General features: G+C 43.6%; 1 protein-coding gene across 1 annotated transcript in view; it reads right to left on the bottom strand.

Moving 5' to 3' along the window:
* Positions 1-12,866, bottom strand: part of AGPAT4 (1-acylglycerol-3-phosphate O-acyltransferase 4) — a 205,190-nt gene extending 192,324 nt beyond the window's left edge. Inside the window, exons 1-2 of the mRNA XM_083176500.1 lie at positions 12,576-12,866; positions 572-809 (exon numbers count right to left, since the gene is read on the bottom strand). Of these exons, the coding sequence (XP_083032626.1) occupies positions 572-749 (178 nt within the window). The 5' untranslated portion in view covers positions 750-809; positions 12,576-12,866. The remainder of the gene's footprint in view (positions 1-571; positions 810-12,575) is intronic.
* Positions 12,867-18,213: the final 5,347 nt, after the last annotated feature.

Raw genomic sequence — 18,213 nt, 5'->3', positions numbered from 1 at the left:
ATCCATTTACTGAGATCTTTAAACTATTCTGGTGGCTAACCGGTCTGGCTCAACAAAGGGGTACGTTTGGGGCATTTAGTTCCAGATTTCTGTACTTTAAAAAATTGTACATTCAGCGCATATTCTATGTGAAGGTATATTTCTTGCTGGAGGTCCTGCAACAATACTGTAGAAATTACCAGTTACTGTATCAGTTCTGAACATGCAGAAAGAGTCCTCACTACTTATTGTCTTATACCAAGTCTAGAACCACTCTCCTATATTTGGCTGTGATTCCATTGCAGATGCACTGCATCGATTTTTAGGTGGGAATTTAAAAATTTAGTTTGCTTTTATAAACTGCAGACTGGGTTGTAGGGCTAGCCAGAATAGGGCTAGGAATGGTGCATCCTAGAAACATGCTATAGATAAGCCTGGGTCCCTGCCACCGCCAATATCGGCTTCGGAGGGGATCGGGTAATGTATACAATATAAATATTTATACCTGCCACTGTTTACAAGTTTAAACATCATTACATACATAACATACAAAGATTACATGTTAACTAGATATATATAAAAAGGAGCTTACGGCTTGATATGCAGTACGCCAGTCTGCAGTTGATCTTCCTGTAGAGTTGCTTGTTAAAAGGCCAAATGAGAAGAGTAAAAAGTTGAATAAAATTAATGATAAGTCCAGTTCCAATAAACACATAGCTGATAAAAAGATGACAAAGGAACTGGGACTTGAGGAAGCCAATGATGGTCATTTTTCAGCTGGAACTGATGAGAGAGGTTTCCCAAAACCATTCAGATCGATAGAATGAGACCTATGTTAAAAAAAAATGACACTTAATATAAAAAATGTTATAATGCCAAACACTAGATATACTATACAGTAATAAGACAAAAGATAACATAAAGAAAATAGGCATCAAAGAACCATTGACACTCCATTGAGTTTAATGATAGAAAAGAACTTAAGGATTCATCTGGTTGGCTCTTTTTCTTTATTTTTAATGGGTTATTCAGCCCATGTAACCATTTTAATGCTGATTTTATTCTATTTTATACCAGTTATTAATTATGAGGCCCCCATCTTTCTAAACACTCATGTATTTTATTGGTTATTGGGGGGGGGGGGGGGGGAGAATCAATAGAAATAATTACTACCTCTGATCTTAGGAGTAATGAGATTCTATGAACTAGAGTAAGGGGAGTGATATTATTTTCTAGTGGGGATCAGTTGCTACTTGAGTGGTGGATAGTATGATGGAAACCTATGGATTCCGGGGGTAATGCTAGACACTCATAAGGGTATTTTTTCAACTAATATAAAAAGTTTTGAAAAAGGTTTAAATTAAATGAAAACCCTTTAAAACAAAAAAAGTAATTTAAATGTTATTAACTGATATAAATGAAGATTTAAGGGGGCTAAATGGTACTACACCTGGTTTTCTTTTTTTCTTCCCTTCAATTTTTAGGCTTAAACAAAACAAACAAAAGAAAACCGTAGCGTAACATATTGTGATATGTGATATGCTTTTCCTTTTGGTTTACAAAGAAACCTCTAGGTACGTGAATAATTCCTTAACAATGTAAGTGCATTACAAGCTGGGGTACACAATAACCTTTCAATAATACTACACTATTCTGTAGCCTAACTTTTCATTTGTTTCATATCAATTGTCATCCACAGGATCAGGATTCTAATAAATGTAAGAAAACAAAACAAAACAAAAGAAAAAAATTAGCACCAACTGTAATATTAGCCCATTTATTTTATATTTCCTGTAATAAGTTTTGGTGGTATTGTAGGCTTTTTTTAGCTTTATTTTTGCAGTGTTATTCTGTTTCCCTCATAATTATTTACGATTATTATCAACACACAACAGCTATTTATGTTTTGGTTTTTGGAACATCCCAAATTAAGCATTGGAACAGCAAAAAAAAAAAAAAAACACCTGCCTGTCACAGCAAATGGATGGACAACCTTACATAGTATAATGAGAATAGGCCCCACTGCACAATAATGAAATAATGAGAATTTATTGTTGAACAAAGTGAACTGTAATGACTAGGTGCCTGTGTAACTTATATATTGTGGATGTAAATCTAGAGTAACAGCACTTTCATATAAAGACAAAGTAAGCATATGACCTCTAATGTCTGGTAGCACAACATAAAAATACCATTACAAATATCATAGTATGGCATTCATTTTTCCATTGGTAGAGATGCTTTTAATTGTTCCACTTAATAAGATATTTACAAGGAATAAAACGTTACAGTCCCCAGACATTATTTAAAAAAAATCTGTCTGTCCGTAACCATATTTTTGCCCCCACTATTGTACTTGTTAGCTATGAGAGATCAAGGCAATGTATTTACAAGAATTATCAGTATTGGAAAATATGAGTGTGACTTGCCATGTTGAATGTGTAGGGCACGTGGGGTGCTCTGATGTTATAAGAGAAGGCATATGGGAAGCTTAAAAGCATAAATTGTGATCCAAAAACAGTGACTGATTACTTTTTAACCATGTTGACTGTTTATCTTCCATCCAGATATCCAGCACAATGATCTTGCAGTGATCCTTTATAGTAGTGGTTCTCAAACTGTGGGTCCTGAGCCCAAAGTGGGTTGCGACTCCATGTTGCTGACCATCAGGCTGATGACTTTTCTTATCTCAGTCATGGATTCAAGGAGTCTGAAAAGTCTGTTGGATTGTCTGCTATTTTAGACTCTTCCCATCATTCATTTTGTGCCTCCACAATGCTGCCATGCATGTGCTGTCTGCTGACTACCTATGTGATGTGATGACCTTCTGTAGTAACTTGCTGGGGTCCTGTCATTATTTGTATTGTCTGATTGGGCCCCAGAGCAAAATAGTTTGAGGACCCCTGCTTTATAGAGAGGTTCAATCCCTAGATTGTTTAGTTTTTCGATATAGTTGTCCATCTCCTGTACTTATTACACACAGGGGTGGATCTACTATGCAACTAGATAAGCTTAAGCTTCAGGACACCTAATCCCAGAGGCGCCCATTTCTATCACCAATAGATCCATGACAGCCAGGACGTCTAGTACCACATAGCTGCTTTTACAGCATGGCTGCGCATCGTTTATTGCCAGGGGAGAGTTTAGGAGAGTTGTACTCTAGCTCTGTGATTTTCACTCTGTAAATAGCATGACATATTTGTTAGTTTAAAGCTACAAATATTAATAGTCTGCAGAACATCTTTTTGGGACATTATCAGGAATGAAAGAGTCTGAGAGGTCCCATCATAGGACGGTGGCTGAAAGCAATGTAAGGTGAGAAGGAGCCAGGGACAAGGAGGCATCAATTAAGGTTATTTTGCTGGTGCTGAGTTGTGTGTGCACTCAGGTGATTATTGAAGAGGGGGAGAGTGGAAAGTGTTGTGAGTAGATTAGTGCAGTTTGGTTCTATGTGGTGACTATAGAACCTTATAGGTGAGTACTGAAGGGGGTGCTGTCTGATGATTTAAAGAGGGAGGGGAAGTGCTATGAGAGGTAGACAATAAAGGGGACCATGGGGAATACTGGATTTGCCTCCCAGGTTAACGCCCCATCATCCACCACAACTACCCTTGCATACTCTCACCATACCAAATACTTGATTGGGCATGATCAGAAAATGTGGAAAATATCACACACACACCCACAGTTCCTAGCAACAATATTTTGATGCAGAGGGACATATTTTTTGCTGTCTCTCTGAAGTGAAATAAACCCTCTGACTTAACGTATAAAAAATCTCAGAGTGGTTTAGACATTTAGAAATTTTAAAACATGTGCAAGATATAAACAAGGTTATTCTGGTTGACTGGTTGAAATTCACAGCCTTGCAAGTCTACCAGATGCCGCCCGCATGGCCCCCCCTCACACACCGCAATCCCCCCAGGCATGCGAATGGCTGGGAGGGCTGAGTTGTGTTTTGTTTGGAAAAAAAAATATTTAAGCGGTCAAATGCACTTATGTTCATAAAAGGTACTAATCACAAAGTAACAGTTTTACAATGTACTTAGTAATACCCCTTTCACACTGCAGCTCTAAAATGGCATATTGCCGATTGTTTTGCCTTTTAAAATGGTTAGAGCTGCAGTGTGAAAGCACCAGTTTTAAATTACCAGTTCAAGAAAATTGGTAATTCAAAATGGGTAAAAAGAAGGATCTTACACGGTTTAGACCCATTATGTGTGCAGTGTGAATGGGTCTGAACCCGTATTTAGGATCCCACACCGGTCGTCCCCTCCAATGGTACCTGGCCTGCCCCCCCTCCCCTGGTACCTGGCCTACAACCCCCCCTTCCCAGTACGTGACCTGCACTCCCCCATGCCCTGGTACTTGCCAGCACGTGGGATCCGGGAAGCGGGGTCCGTTCATTGAATTCTGGATGACAGCTCCTCCTAGTACTAGTTCCCATCCACCGCAGGGACCCTGCTGCATACTGCCCATTCAATGAACGGACCCTTCTACCTCCCCTAGTTCACATCTGCTGCATCCTGGTACTCCTGTAGCCAGACACGGGGGGGGGGGGGGGAATCCTCAATGTACAGATGGGAGCAGCCCCCAGTGCAGGCAAGTGGCACTGCCAGCAGAGATAATTCTGGAGGAGATGTGACCCGGAATTCACTGAACGGACCCCGCTGCCCGGATCCCGCACGCTGGCAAGTACCAGGAGAGGGGGGGTACAGGACAGGTACCGGGGGGGGGGTGGGGGTGTCTGTAGGCCAGGTACCAGGGGAGGGAGTGTGCAGGCCAGGTACCAGGGGAGGGGGGGGGGGGGTGGGTGGGCGCAGGACAAGTACCAGGGGAGGGGGGGGTGCAGACCAGGTACACCAGGGAATGGGTCGTATATTACTGGATTACCGTTTTTGTACCTTTCACAACGGGTTCAATCAGAAAGGTCAAAAAAGGGAAAATAACCAGTAATATACTGTTTACAACATGCAGTGTGAAAGGGGTAAAACTAGCTTTGACCCGGTAAAAGAAATGTTTAAAATACCGGGTCAAAGCAGGTTTTGCAGTGTGAAAGCAGTATAAGTAATGTAGATATACTTGTTTTGGGCATCCCCATGAAAACGCTGGGCGTTCCCATGGGAACACAGATGGGCCAATGCTGCCGGGGACAGTGAAACCTGTGTGAGTGTTTGGCCGCTGCAGGCCCCCCCCCCCCCCCATTTTTGCTGAAAACGGGGATACTTTTAGGGATTTCACTTTGTCTGCCTGAAATGCATTATAAAGTGTATTATTGTATTTCTTAAAGAGTACACTCTGAAGGTGCCTATACACTAGGCATTTTGGGCCCAATTTCACCCGATCGGGTCATGAAATTGGCCCAAATAGTATGTGTATGACATCCGATCCGATGCTTGGTCTCGTGCGCATCTGATTGGCATCAGCAGTATGTCGCAGGTGGTTTTTAGCACCTACAATGTATCACTTCCGTTGGAGAGGAACTGCAAGAACCAGACAGGGGACGCTGGAGGGGGCTGGGCAGGGGGATGCATAGAGGCGGTGGAGGGAGCTGGATGGGCGGTGGTGGGACCTAGGCGAATAAAAAAAAATACCCATACAAATGAGTATGAGTGAGCTCTCAGCCAATCAGTGGTCACCCAAACTGGAGGCCACTGATTGACTGAGAAAGCTCTCATCCCACCACCTATTTGAGTCCCGCATCCCCCCTCTCTTGCAGCCCAGCTCCCAGCTTTCTCCATCCCCCTGCCCAGCTCTCATCATCACCCCCACCCGACTCCTTCCGCCTGCAGCTCCCCGGGCAATGGCACATCAAGAGTCTAATCGTATTTGACCTCTCCTTGTGAGCTGCTGGGGATATTAGGTCCGATTTGTCCTTTGGACAAGTCACGAACAAAAAACACACACCAAACGGTGTGGAGGAGCGCTTTTACAAACAAATATAGAATCAATTGGGTATTACAATAATAATTACAATTTTTATATAAAATTATTGATAAAAAGTCAAAAACAATTTATACTGACAAGTGACTATCACATACATTTAAAAGTAAATTTGGCCACAATGATAATGTAATTGGACAATAGAGGTATTATACTTATTCTGAAGGATTCCCAATTCTGGTGGTGTTAGAGTCCCTGGTCAAACTCCAAAATTGTAAACTGTGAGTTATATCACGGGAGTCCATAAACCTTGCAGGAGTAGGTCGCGCTGGAGGAAAGAGTTGTAGTCCTCAAACAATATTTATGCGGTCCTTAGCACCCCAATGGTAAGCAGGTGGTGGTGTCCCAATTTAGGTAGGTCTCAGTTCAGCCTTTTAAGGATTGGACCAGGAACCAGTTTTCACAGCCGGCTTGTATTGTAGCTGGGTACTCCAATAAGTCCTCAGAATGTCTAACAGAATATTAGAATAGGCAGGTGCTTCCTTTGGACAAGTCAGCCTAATGTGTGGTGGCCTTAAAAGTAGCTTTTTTATTCAATAAATATGATCTTACTTTAACTTTATCTTTTTATAAATTATGTGTTCATAGACACATAATTCAATACTCTTCATTTGTCAGAGAAAATTGCTTTTCAACCAGGAGCACTTTATCCTCACTACACTAAAGTCTGAGCTGATGAATTCTAGACTACATAATTTATTAAAACCAAACACAAAAGATAAGAGAACACCATCTAGAAGATGTTTATTAATGAAGGAGAGAACAGAAATTTGCAGGAGCACCAAGAAGGAGTTTTTGGTTAATTCTGAATAGCACACGATTAATAAACATTAAAAGAAAAACCAACAATACAATTTTGGAGGGATATTTTTTTTAAGATTAAAGCTTAGGATACAAGCAAGTGAGATTTGTGTCAGGAAGCAACTAGCAAGCATAACTACAGAAAAGAGTAGTTAAGTAAGAAAAACAATGAGAAACAACTCTGAGTAAAGAGTAACCACACATGCAACAAACTCAACCGGACCTAACTCTAGCAAGTAGAACTAAACTGCAATAGGCTGAGGTCAGTAAACACAAGGTAACAACGCCGACGAGAGAGTCCAGTGACACCTGTGGAATCAGAGAAAAGGATTTAACGTGCTGAATGGACACTCCACGGGCAGCTGCCAAGGAAGGTTCCACAGAATGTGTGGAATGTGCAAAGATAGACGAAGGAGGAAGGCGTGCATCAGCTATGTACACCTGCCTCATGGCAAGGAAAATCCATCTCGACAAAGTCTGTTTTGGCGCCAGCCAGTCGCACTATGCTGAATCATAAACGACAAACAAGGCATCCGATTTCCTAATGGAAGCCATTCTGGCCACATAAATGCAGAGAGTGTGAACCACATAGAGAAACCTGGCATCAGAAGAATCCTCTGAAAACACTGGAACCAATATAGGCTGGTTGATATGGAAGGCTGTTACCACCTTAGGAAGAAAGGAGAGACAAGTACGGAGTTCCGCGCAGTCCGTATGAAAAACTATATAGGGAGGTCTACAGGAAAGAGCTCCCAGTTCGGAGACACGTCTGGACGAAGCCAAGACCAGCAGAAGCACCATCTTCCACATGAGATATTTTAAATCCATGTCTTCCAAAGGTTCAAACAATGAGGAGACGTAGGCATGCCAAATTCAATAGTAGTGTACTGACATAATCTCCTTCCTGGCACGCATAATCGAAGGGATGACCGCCGAAGGGATGCCAGCATGTCTTAGGATGGACCTCTCAGTAGCCATCCTGTCAAATGAAGATGCCCTAAGTCTGGATGAAAGGGCCCTGACTGAGGAGGTCTTCTTAAAGAGGAAGCGGCCATGGTTCATCAATTAACAGAGACATTTGGCTGGTGTACCAGGACCGGTGAGGCCAGTCTGGCGCCACCAAGAAAACCATGACTTCCTCCATCCAAGTACGTTGCAGGATTCGAGGCAACAATGGGAAGGACGGAAAGAGGTAAACAAACTGGTAAGGCCAGGGTTCTGTAAGGGCATCCACCCCCCACCGCCGCTGGATCACGAGACGGAGTGCAGCATAGGTACAACTGATGATTGTGGCAGGACGCCATCAGGTCTATCTGGGGGTGACAACAACATTGTACCAGTTTCTGGAAAACCTGAGGATGGAGACACCACTCTCCGGTATGCACGTCTCACCAGCTTAGAAAGTCAGCCTCCCAAGTTTCCACACCTGGTATGAACACAGCTGAAATGCTTGAGCATAGCTTTGGGCCCAAATTTAGTATTACACTTTTTGCAAACTACTTGATGCGGAGCTTTTGAGCTTCCACCTGCCATTTTAAATACTTATACACCCCCCCCCCCCCACACACACACACACACACACACACACACACACACACACACACACACACACACACACACACACAAGAGCAGAGCAGGTATAGGTAGCCAGAGACAGAATCACTGGTTAGGAGAGACAGTGCTATATATATTTAGGGTGCTATGACTCACATAATTTGGGGGAGCAGCTGCAGCTAAATAAGCTGTCACAGGGAGACCAGGACATGCTGAAGCAGAGGATTTGGCCTTGCAGCAGCCGTCAGGAGCCCCCAGTCGCATCCAAGGTTACCAGGATATATTTACAATGGGTGCCAGGGTCACATGAGGACTGGGAAAGTGCCGGGGCAGCTTGGAGCAAACCCCGGGGTAAACTCCACCCTCCTGGCCAGCCGTCTCCTACAATTGCGGATTTAAAAAAAAAAAAAGGGCACCAAGGGCCGCAGTTTTTATGTTACCTGGCCCCCTCTCCAGAGGGGGTTCAGGCTATACTCACAACTGCCCAGGCTGGCCAGTGGCTGGGGGAGGATCGAAACATGCGCCTCACATGGCGGTGTCTGTTACAACTCCAGAGACTGTGGTCTCAGCAGAAGTGGACTAGGGCGCGAGCCTCAGGCAGCTGTGACCTTGTCCCCCTGGCAGCTCCAACGGCAGGGTCAGGCAGTGGCAGACGCTGTCTGTCCCATCCTATTGCTGATTGGAGGTATATTAAAAAAGATTTCTCTTCAAATACATTGGACAGTGAGAGAATCCAGAAGTTTGACCAGGGCACAAGTAAAGACTGCCTGAGAGTGAAAGTAGAAGGGGAGACATTGGCCACATAAATTTTCATTTAAAGTGACCATACTCCCTGCAGTCCCCCTTCTATTCCTCACTGCAACTACAGTGACATATAATGGATGAAGGAGAAATAAAAAGAAATTGAAGCGCGTAACATGAAACAACAAGCAAGCGAGACGTGTGGCAGGAAACAATAAGCAAGTGAGGCTCATTTTAGTAAACAATTAAGAGAGACATTTTTCACAAAGATTATAAGCAGTGGCAACTGTGACCTAAACCTTCACTAACATATTGTATATGAAAATAGACTACTCAAAATAATCGATTTAAAGTGGGGTAGCCAATCCCGGGATCGGGATCGGCAGGATCCCGGGATTAGCTTCCCTAATTTAAAGTAAATCCTGTTTTTGTCTGAGAATTATTGTACATTTCTAAAATAAATGACAGGAGCGTGGAGATTAAGGGACTCTGAAACCAAGACTAAAAGTAGTGCACTCTGTCTCTCATTTTCCAGAGATGACTTTTGAACTGTAGGGCCCCATAGCAGATGTTGCCATGGCTATAAGTCTGCCTAAGTGTCTTTAACACGATATATGTGTAGCTTCATGACTGGTGGTTTAAAATTGTATGACCCAGGAGAACTTCTGCACAGATGCAACCATTGGCCAGTTAATGTGTTAGCTGTGAGCAACAATGGGCAAGATCCATTTTGGTCCCACTTTTGATATTGTGGCCGATTCATATTACTCAAAGCAATCCAAATTTGTCCTCAGCCCCGATGGTCGAGGTTTGCGCATACGCATTTCTGACCCTCAGGACCGACTCACCAGGTCGTTCTTTGTGGGAAGGCGGGCCGGACAGGGGGAGGAAACAAGGCTGGACCATTGGAAAACCCAGCATTTTATGGGCAACCCTATGAAAACACTGGGTGTTCCCCTGGGTATGCGGACGAGCTGATGCCTGCCGGGGGCGGGTGGCTGACGTCAGTAAAAATAAAAGTCAGTTCAGAAATCATTTGACGGTAGTCGACCATCGAATGATTTGTCTCCTCTTCAACCATATGCGAGGGGATGTTTTTTTCGTACATCCCCTAGGATGGTACCAATGGGATTCTGGGGGGGCGGACGTTAAGAGGGGGGCGTTTCAGGGCTCGCTGAGCAGAAAACGACCGTTGCTTAGCTAGCCTTGCTGAATCAGGCCAATTATGTGAAAAGAAGCCCATAGGCTTCTATTTGGCAACACCATCTATATATGGCATCACCCGTCAGGTCCAAGCTCCAGAAATATTTGCTTTCCAAGCTTGGTGAATATACGGAATGCAGTCATATCTTTGAAAGCTGAGCAGAAAAAAGGGGGCAAGGGACCCGCACCATATGTATTTTCTTAAATATACGTTGAAGATGTGGATGGATACTATTCTCTACCAGTGGGAGATATTATATATAGGTTCTCCCCTGGTTAAGGGTGCTATCTATTGATTTAAAGAATACATGAACACACAGAAGAAAATAAAATCAGTTTGCGTTCGGAAGCACTCCTCATCCACTCAGTCTAAAAAGACTTAAAATGTGTAATAACTTTAATAGTAAATAGTGTTAATTCAAAGTTGTGCAACTGTCCTATCACAAATAGTTGCTTTAAATTTTATTAATTATCTAGCTTCGTGATAAGACTCCCTGTGTCAGGGATAAATGTAGCGAAATATTAAAATAAAGAGAGAACTTATAGAAAAGAAGGGAAAATTTTTAAGATTAAAATAAGGCTCTGCAAATCGCTGTATATTGACTGGATAAATAAACCTTTATGATAGGTATATATAGACTAGTACCTATTTGTGTTTGAGTGTCGGTACCCACTTAGTGCTTGTAGTACCTTTATGGTCCTTTAGTTCCAGATGTAATCTGAGTCGTTCTGGTATTATTTTCTCCTGTATGGCAACAGGCTGTTTCCCACATAGATGAAACTGTATTTTGATAAATTGTATCAAGTTCACAAAATAGTATCCCACATTAGAATGTTTGGCAACTTAGTAGCTGAACGTCAGTTAGAGGATATTCACATTCTCTCTGTACATTCTAAGTGCAAATGTAGTTGCTCAGTAATTGGGAGCTGTGTGTATGCTCCATTGGTGGCATAATATAATGCTTTAAAGCTCTCTAATACTTAAATGTGAGAAAGTAGTATAACAGACAATTCAACAGATTTCTCAGACTCCTTGAATGAGATTAGAAAAGTCATCAGCCTGATGGTCAGCAACATGGAGTCGCGACCCCATGCTCAGATGGTCGGGACCCACTTTGGGGTAAGGACCCACAGTTTGAGAACTGCTGCCTTAATTAAAAATATTAGGCATATAACACACAGCAATTTATACAATCAGATAAATTACTACAACCCATGAAACTAATATCATGTACAATTTTTAAAATTTTAACTTAGCAAATTGTCAAAAAAACTGCTTTTTTTCTCACAACCCAACCTAATTCACTTCATAATACAAATGGGCACTGCTGAGTCAACTTTAATGGATATCTGATTAGGTTTATTACTGTAAAAATAGCACAATGCAGGTTCTGTCAGCTCTCTCCTGAAACTATTTTCCACAGGTCTCAATATTGCCAGAGAGAAAAATAACCCAGAAGTGCCCTTCCAAGTACTTACAAAGTAACAACACATTCTGTCTCCAGGTTTTCATTATTTACAGTGTAAAGATGGATAAAGGCATTTATCAATCCTGACTGTTCATTTGTATCATATATGATTTGGTTACATGAGTATGCCCAAGAGCTTTCAAATTGTTCCTAGGTAAAACAGAATAGCTTTCTGCAACAAGGATAACACAGAAAACTTAGAGAATTGTTCTCAAAACCTTTAAAGGGGTATTTATTTATTTATTTATAGTGATGACAAACTGTTCAGAAACAAAGTATCTGATCCCACTTTCACACTGGCTAAATGTTTTAAAAACCGGTATATTGAAACAGTATTTAAAAAGGGTCTGAGCTGGGGGCGAATTTAGGGGTCAGGCTGCCCCTAGGCACAATTTTTGACCCCCCCCCCCCACAGCTATATATATATATATATATATATATATATATATATATATATATATATATATATATATATATATATATAGCTGTGTGTCAATGTTCCCTCTAATTTTACGAAGGCTGTGTGCAACTTTGGAAGGAAATTTAAATTTTTGTGCGGCACTTATATATGACTCGAAAATTACGTTCAGCATTTGTGTTCACTTCACTTCAAAATGAAATGAAACATTTAAACATTCAAAACACAGCACACAACGTAGTTAATGGGTGAAACACACATTGAGTCCACAACTGCAAAAAGGGACTACTGCTGCTTTGTGCGCACGCTCGACAAGTTGTGTGCGCGCGCACATGCGCACAGCTTAGAGGGAACACTGCTGTGTGTGTATCATAATAAATAATAACACCAGTACTCACAATACTGGTGTAGCCTTGGTACACACTTGGAGGCACCCACTTTTAACATGACAATTTATAAGTACTTACTGTTTCAAAGAAGGGAGACAAACAGTTAAAGTCCTCCAGACACATTACGTTTGCTCCGTGTGTAGCAGGCAGCCTGATGACAGGAGGGAGAGCTCCGTAACCTGCACTGCAAGGACAATAGTTCCTTGCTGCTTGCAAGGAACAGAAAGTAACACTAGGGTAGTCAAGTTTGTGTGACTCTGTGAGCAGGGCAGGCATACTACCTGTATGCTCTGCACGGAAGGAGGGAGGGGGACTGTGGCTTCAGGCTGCCAGCACTTCTGCCGAGAGAGGGACAGGTACAGCGGCAGCCGACAGCAATGCTGAGGGGATGCAGAGAGGATAGAGAGCTACTCCCTGCACTGAGGAGCGGCGGCAAGCGGGCACTCTGCCCTCTGTAAATTTCAGTGTCAGACTGACAGAATGTGTGACAGCAGGTGCCTGGTGGCTGCCGCCCTTGACAGGTGCTGCCCCTAGGCCCTGGGTCTGAGCCTTCACATTGCAGTAGATTACCGTTTTAAATACCATTCACATCAGTCAACCCGTTTAATCCCCATAACACGTTTAAAGGCAGAATGCAGGGGACAGCCTATCACAGGTCTGTAATCTGTTGATTTTACTAAATACCGTTTCAGAGCCATTCTCACTGCATAAAAAACGGCTCTGAAACGTGTAGGACTCTGCCTTTTAAACATTTTGAAATACCGGTTATCTTTAACCGGTAAATGAACTCTGGTGCTTTCCCACTGCAGCCTTAAACGTTTTAAAGTGGAAAAAAAAGTCAATATACCGTTTACCAAGTGCGGTGTGAAATGGGTATGAAATAACTGCTGAGCTGTATAAAGGGCTGGTTAAAAACGAAGGGGCATAGGTATGTAATCTTGTGGAGAGTTTAAAGGGGGGGGGGTATTATACTGGCATGGATTGTGGTGGTATAGCTCTTTCTCCTTCGCCTCTTTACCAATGCAAAGCAGAGAGAACTATTGAGGAGATGTATGATCACTGCCCAGTAGATGCCCAGTAGATGCTTTACTAGCGCACCGCACCCCTAGTGGTGACGGGGGTAGGGATGGCCTTCATTGCCATCGATGGTTGCCATCAATGGCAATAGAGCAACTGGCCATCAATAGTGTTAAACTATGCAATGGATGACCTTCAATTTTTTTTACATATCAATGGTCATCCATTGTTTGGGACTGATTGGCATGTGGGCCAATCAAAACGCGGGGGTCAGGGTTTCACGGGTGTCGGGGGTGGAGCTATGATCTGTGTCCTGGTGATGGTTTTGCTCCCCCATCGATGGCAAAGGTGTTTGACATTGGCCATAAACCATAATGATTTTGAATCATCAATGGTCGATGGCCATCCCTGATGGGAGGAGGCTGGTGCAATGAGGGCACAGAGTCGCTGCACAGTGGTCTGCTGGGTGGGGAGCTGCGGGAACCGGAGGCAAGATGGATGCTGGGGGCTGCTGGAGCCGAAAGTAGGAAGGATGCCAGGGACTGCTTTAGGCGGAGACATGACGATTACAGAGCTGCAGCTCACGAAGTGAAGCCAGCCAACCTGATAAACAATAGAGGGCATCTCTGAGGGCGCAAATGTCAATAGAATTCAGATTGACATTAAATGAAGATAAACATTTAAAAATGTTTTTATTTAAAAGTTCAACATATGACAGTTTCAGAGTCCTTGCATGTAGACAATGATCAGTCAGGATTCATATGCATATACAGTCAAGAAGTGTAGTGTTCCCGCTAGGCTGTTTTAGCAGGGTGCTGCGCCCTGCCCAATTTTTACAGGGCAAAATGCGCCCTGCCCTGCTAGCAGCGCCCCGCTAAAACAGCCTGGTGCCTGCCCTGGCTGTGTGCATGGGGAAGCGCAGCGCCGCCTTAGACGGCGATTCCCAGTGCTTCCCCGGCAGCACTGTAACTTCGGCGGGGCCGGGCATGCCCCCTTTAGTGACAGCGGCTGCCGGGCCCGCCCCCTTTAGTGACAGCGGCGGCCGGGCCCGCCACTTTTCATGATAGCGCGGCCCAGGCATGCCCCTTTTCATGACATCGCGGCCCTTTTGTGATGTTGGCTGCCCGGAACCACCCACAACTGTGACGTTGGCGGGCCCAGTCCGCCCCCTTGCGCTGCCCCTGTGCAGCGGCGCCCTGCCAGCCCTCATTTCTAGAGGGAACACTAAAGTGCATCAGTAAGATGGTAAAATTCCAACGCGTTTCGCTAAATAGGACTTCATCAGGGGTAACAGTATAGAGCCATTCAAATGGTAAACATAACAGTTAGCAATCAGAGGGATATTTCCTCAAATTAGATTAATCTAGCTGAAGTAGGTGATTTTAATTTTTATGGTCCAATTGGAAATGTATCAGTAGAAGTATCAGTATCAGTAGAAGAAGGATTTTTTAAAAACAGAGGTTAATCAAGAGTCCTCTTCAGCTTTAGCCTCTATAAAGGCCTTAGATACAATGTTAGATAGGCAGCAGTGCTAACATCTAGGCTCCCAACACAGGAATCCAGATATAAACAGTACACAGCAGCGTCTATTGGAGACGGACGGTCTGCAAGTTTATGCAAATGGCACTACAAAGGCCTTCACTAGTGAACATCCGTGTGGCTCAATGTGAAAGGACAGAGATGCCAACTTTCAGCATGTATACACCAACAATACTGATTTGTTGCGTACAGATGTGCCTTCATATGTATTTTCAACAGTTTCACCAAACATCCCTTCTTGGTACACCAAGTCTCGTAAGTCTCTGCTGGTGACAGGTGTCTTTTTTCCCCTGAAAAATAGTTTAATACAATGCAACTCTGATGTGAGAGGAGACTGTGCTGATTGACTTGTATATCTGTATGCGACTGTGTCAAGACTTTTTACATATTGCAAAGATGCATTTTTGGTAAAAAAATAAATAAATAAATAAAAAAACCTGAAATGCTAGTGGCTACAACATACACACATACATAGAAAATTTTTACATGTATAGAAAGCCACCTCCCAGTCACTGTCCAGGAACACCATCAATTTCCCACATAAGTTTCTTGATTGAAAAAGCTCCTTTGTGTAAAAGATGCACCATAGGAGAGTTTAGGAATTTTAACACATATGCAATTGCAAGAAACCTCAGAGTTTTTCCAGCTCTTGAGTCAGGTCATGAAGCAGAAAAACTAAAAAGGATGGTTTATTCCCCACAAATTTCCATGTCATGTCATTTTGCAACATAACAGCTACATAGCAACAACATGAACAGTTGACTTTTTTTTATAAAAACATTTTTGTTTCCGAATACATTTAACGCATTTCTGCTTGCTTTATACATACACTTGATTTGGTTTGAGATCTTACCTTCAATTGGTAACAATCTTAATAAATGGGAATCACAAGCTCTTGTCTGTCTGTAGTTGCTGTGACATCATCGACTCAAAGACTTCATAGCATAAAGGTTAAAAGAAAATGATCAAAAAACAGTTTAAATCATATGATGTAGAATACTGAGCTCATCAAATTATTTAGACACATATGCCAATTTCATTCTGTTATTGTATTCTTACTCTACTATGTAGGGCGAGATGTATCAAATGGAAAATGCGGTAAAACCCCGGTTTTACCGCATTTTCCAATGTATCAAAAATGATACCGCACTGAAGGGTATCGCCACCTTTGGGTGGCGATACCCTATAGAAGCCTATGGGCTTCTTTTCGCCGCCCGCCGATGCTGACGCAAACCCGCCGCCTCGCCGACCCCCCCTCTGGCTTACCTTCCTGAAGGGTCCTCCTGGACCCCGGAAAGTAAGCCCTGCCTCCCCCTATGCATAGCTGTCCCCGGCGTGAGGGGAGAGCGTGGCGGCAGGGAGGTGACGGAGATCCCCCGCACACCAGTGTACAGGTATCGCGGGGGGCCTCCGTCATCGCACCGCGATGCCAGCCGCATATGTTAGTACATATCCCGCAGCAACGCGGCGGGGGGGGCGGCGAAGCGCGGCGATGTATTTTAATACATCCCGCCCTTAGTCTTTAAAGCAGCAACCTCTATTCTTCCATAGCGAAGAATGCTTCATCCTATTGGGTGTGCATCGTTTGGTCTACAACAACTAGGTCAACAAGCAGTGGGTCGACACCACTAGGTCGACATGGGTCTAGGTCGACATGACATTAGGTCAACACAAGCGTTAGGTCGACATGGGCTAGGTTGACAGTCAAAAGGTCAACATGGGGTTTTTCACTATTTTTTTTACCCGAATGTCGACACAGTCGACATGGACACAGTTTGAAGGGCACCGCATTCCCTCACATCGGCACGGTGCCCCGCTATGCTCGTCACACTATTTTATTCTCCCACCACGCCCTAGTGGATGATAGGGCATCAAATATTGCCTGTCAGCACGTCGGCTCAAAAAAAAGGTGAAAAAGCCCTTGTCGACATTGCGACTGTCGACCCAGCCCATGCCACCCCAAGTAAAATATGCCACTGTAGTGAAGCCAGATGCAGGTAAGCCAGTCTGTGAGACTGCTTTGGCTTCACTATGACTGGCAGTGACTTCCTATTGGAAGTCCGACCTTGTAGTCACCAAGGCAGTCCCATTGGGAGGACCTCTCTACAGGCTGCTAAGGGAAATCCAAGGATTGCGCATGTGCAGTACCCATATCGCTACTGTGCATGTGCCAGTCCCGATACCTGTCATCTGTATTATACAGGAGCCTGGACCCTGATTTCCCTTCTATGGGCTGTTGCTGAAGGAGCCCATAAAAGCTGGCCGCATGCGCCAGTCCCAGTGACTGTCCTCATAGCACAGGTGCCGGAAACGATGCGGGGACCAGAAGTGGTGGTGGAGGGGGTGCATGCATCGCAGCACCTACGCTTCGGCTGCGGCCAGCAGCAGCCCCCTCCACCAAAAGGTACGAGCTGCCACTGCCTCACATTGAGTTGTATGTACAAAGGATAAAGGACATAGTTAACGATTAATGGGAGCAAGCATCATTAATGATACAAATAGATGAAATACCCAAAAATGCTGCTATGACCGGTCGTTATTTAGCATATTAGTTCAAATAGTGTCTAATGTGCACGCAGCTTAAAATTCTTCCCAGATTTCAACATGCTACATAGAAGTACTCACATAAAATCCAAACTTTAAAAAATGTAAATGTATGCACGTTTTTCAAATAGAATAAAGATACTTGGCAATGCCCAACGTTTGTACACTAAAGGCAAGTTTTGGACACTATAGGCAAGATACCATAACCCCACTTCTCATATAAATGCCACTGACAGATAGCGTATCTCTGCTCCTACCTCCATGAGCTGTAAGTACAAATCCGGCTGTGAGACATCTCCAGCAAAGCCACAGGAATCCATTTGCTTATGGCAAATTGAATTTGTCCCTGTGAATGAAATCCTCTGTTGTAGCTCTCTAGTACTTGCTCAGCTACCTCCCACCAATCCTCCAGTCCCCTCATCATATTCTCAGTTGAATCTCTGTCTAGCTCATTTACAACATTATTAGACAACTGGAAAACAATGGTGTTGTAGGGCTTTCCTGAGAAATGGGATTATTAAGACATGAAGATTATTAAAACATGAAAAAGCCTAGGACTTCCGCTTCCGGCACCGTGGAGTGAGCAGCCTCTCCACAGCGCTCCGTGTCCCAAAGC

The sequence above is a fragment of the Crinia signifera genome, chromosome 3 (genome assembly GCF_055691185.1).
Source record: "Crinia signifera chromosome 3, ASM5569118v1, whole genome shotgun sequence".
Taxonomy (NCBI): Eukaryota; Metazoa; Chordata; class Amphibia; order Anura; family Myobatrachidae; genus Crinia; species Crinia signifera.
This window is presented reverse-complemented; position numbering and strand designations above follow the sequence as displayed.